A 2,406-nucleotide genomic window follows, 5' to 3' on the forward strand; every position below is an offset into this window, starting at 1 on the left:
CTTGGGGGTATATATAGCCCAAAGGTAGGGTTTAGGGGTAGTTACCTCTAAATCAGGGACGTTGGATCTTGGGAGCAGAGGACGCCTAACTTGGGTAGATTGCTTACACGTGTTCAGGGGAGGACCACCTCCAGAGTGTCCTAACGGCCTCCTGACACGCGCTGTGCTTGTCTGGTGGGTTGGTTGTTGATAGTTGTCATAGTCACGTGCCCACGTACCCTTCCTTGGCGGGTTGTGGGATGTGCATGTGTTTGCTGGGACCCCCCTCATGGTGGTCTTAGCCCTGATCCGGATCTGGGTATGCAGGTGGATCCGGGTCCGGGTCATGGGATGGACCCGGGCCTGGTCTCTCCATTTGATTGTTCTGGGAGAGGGGGGTCTCGGCCCATCGATCGAGCCTTGTATCCTTTAGGTCCAGGTTGAGTCCTAGCCGGGTCTCTTATACTTTTCCATTCTTGCCACCGCCTGGTCTCGGACTTCATCAATTAGCTCAATATTTGTCCTGAGCCCCTCCTCATTTGCTATTTCATCAAAGTTGATTGCTCGATGGGAGGGGGATCCTATTTCAATTGGTAGCATAGCTTCAGTTCCATAAGCCAGTTTGAAGGGGGTTTCTCCTGTGCTTGTTCGGGGGCTTGTTCTGTATGCCCAGAGTACATTAGGCAATTCTTCTGGCCATTTGGTTTTGCTTTCCCTGAGCCTCTTCTCGATCCCCCGGAGAAGTATTCGATTTGTTACTTCAACTTGGCCATTTCCTTATGGGTAGGCTACAGATGACTTCTTGTGCCGGATGCCCCGTTCTTGAAGGTAGGATTCGAATTCTGATCCAACGAATTGTGGCCCATTGTCTGAGACCAGTACTCTCGGGATCCCGAACCTCATCAGAATGTTGTCCATGAATTTGATGCAATCTTACTGGTTTATTGTTCTCATGGCCTTTGCTTCTACCCATTTTGTCATATAATCAATTGAGACTAGTAAGTACCTGAGGTCTCCTCTGGCCCTGGGGAATGGTGACAATGCCCCATACAAAAAATGGGATTGGTGACAAGACTGAAGAAGGTAGGACTGGGCTCATCCGTGTTACATTGCTGAAAAACTGGCATTCTTTGCATTTCTTCACGAATTCTATTGCATCCTGGTGTATAGTAGGCCAGTAGTATCCTTGTCTTATGATTTTGTGAGCTAGGGCCTTTGCGGACATATGATCCCCGCATATTTCTTCATGAACTTCCATAAGACAGTACTGTACCTCTCCTGGGCCTATGCACTTCAGGATCGGGGAGGAGAAGGTCCGGCGATAGAGTATACCCTCTTCGATGAAGAATTTTGAAGCTTTTGCTTTTAACCTTTGAGCCTTCCCTTTATCCTCCGGGAGCTCTCCCTTCTCCAGGTAGTTAATAAATGGAGTCATCCAATTCGGACTGTTGTCTATTTCCATGACCACTTCAGCTTTTATGCTTGGTTTCTGCAATTCTTCGAAGTAGACGGAGCAATCCAGGTCTGATGAATTTTGAACAAGTTTAGACAATGTATCAGCTTCTGAATTCTCCTCTCTGCAGATTTGGATGACTTGGGTTTTTGGTATCAAGGCGAGGTAGCTTTGGACCAGAGCCTGGTACTTGGTTAGAACTGGATCCTTGGCTATGTACTCGCCGTTTGTTTGCTTTACCACGATATGAGAGTCGCTGTAGATTTTGAGATCTTGGATCCTGAGTGTTCTTGCTAGCTTCAACCCTGCAATCAAGGCCTCGTACTCTGCCTGGTTGTTTATTGTTGAGAAGCCAAAGGAGATTGCTGTTTGGATTGTGAATCCTTCTGGGCTCTTTAGGATGAGTCTGGCTCCCGATCTTTCATTTGTTGAAGAACCATCAACTTTGAGAGCCCAGGCTCCTATGTCTTGATCATTGTTTCTTCCAGGGTCAATGCTCATGGGAATAGGTTCTTCTTCCGGGAAATTGCACTTTATGATGAAATCAGCTAGAGCCTGGGCTTTGATTGCGGTTCTTGGAATGAAACTCAAGTTGAACTGACTCATCTCAACTGTCCAATTTACCATTCTTCCTGAGATATCTGGCTTCTGTATTATCTTCCTTAAGGGTTGGTTAGTTACAACCCGTATCTCCCTTCCCTGGAAGTAGTGTCTGAGCTTTCTGGATGCTGTGACCAGGGCAAAAGCAAACTTTTCGAGCCTCGGGTATCGGGTCTCCGCATCTTTTAGCACTTGGCTCACATAATAAACTGGTTGCTGTTTGCCGTTTTCTTCCCTGATTAAGGCTGCTCCAACTGCCAGGGCCCCTGCTGATAGGTAAAGGGATAGGGGCTCCCCGGGCTTGGCTTTGGTGAGCACGGGGGGTTGAGAAATGTACCTTTTGATTTCTTCAAATGCGTTTTGGCATTCTGGGC

The 2,406-nt window shown here is 47.6% G+C and overlaps 1 protein-coding gene across 1 annotated transcript; it reads right to left on the reverse strand.

Moving 5' to 3' along the window:
• Positions 1-964: 964 nt before the first annotated feature.
• On the reverse strand, positions 965-2,059 carry LOC141697543 (uncharacterized). Its single transcript, XM_074501962.1, has 2 exons — positions 1,653-2,059; positions 965-1,556 (listed from the first exon to the last, which is right to left on the reverse strand). The coding sequence occupies exons 1-2, from the start codon at positions 2,057-2,059 to the stop codon at positions 965-967; spliced, it is 999 nt and encodes a 332-aa protein (XP_074358063.1).
• Positions 2,060-2,406: the final 347 nt, after the last annotated feature.

The sequence above is a fragment of the Apium graveolens genome, chromosome 11, assembly GCF_009905375.1.
Source record: "Apium graveolens cultivar Ventura chromosome 11, ASM990537v1, whole genome shotgun sequence".
Lineage (NCBI taxonomy): Eukaryota > Viridiplantae > Streptophyta > Magnoliopsida > Apiales > Apiaceae > Apium > Apium graveolens.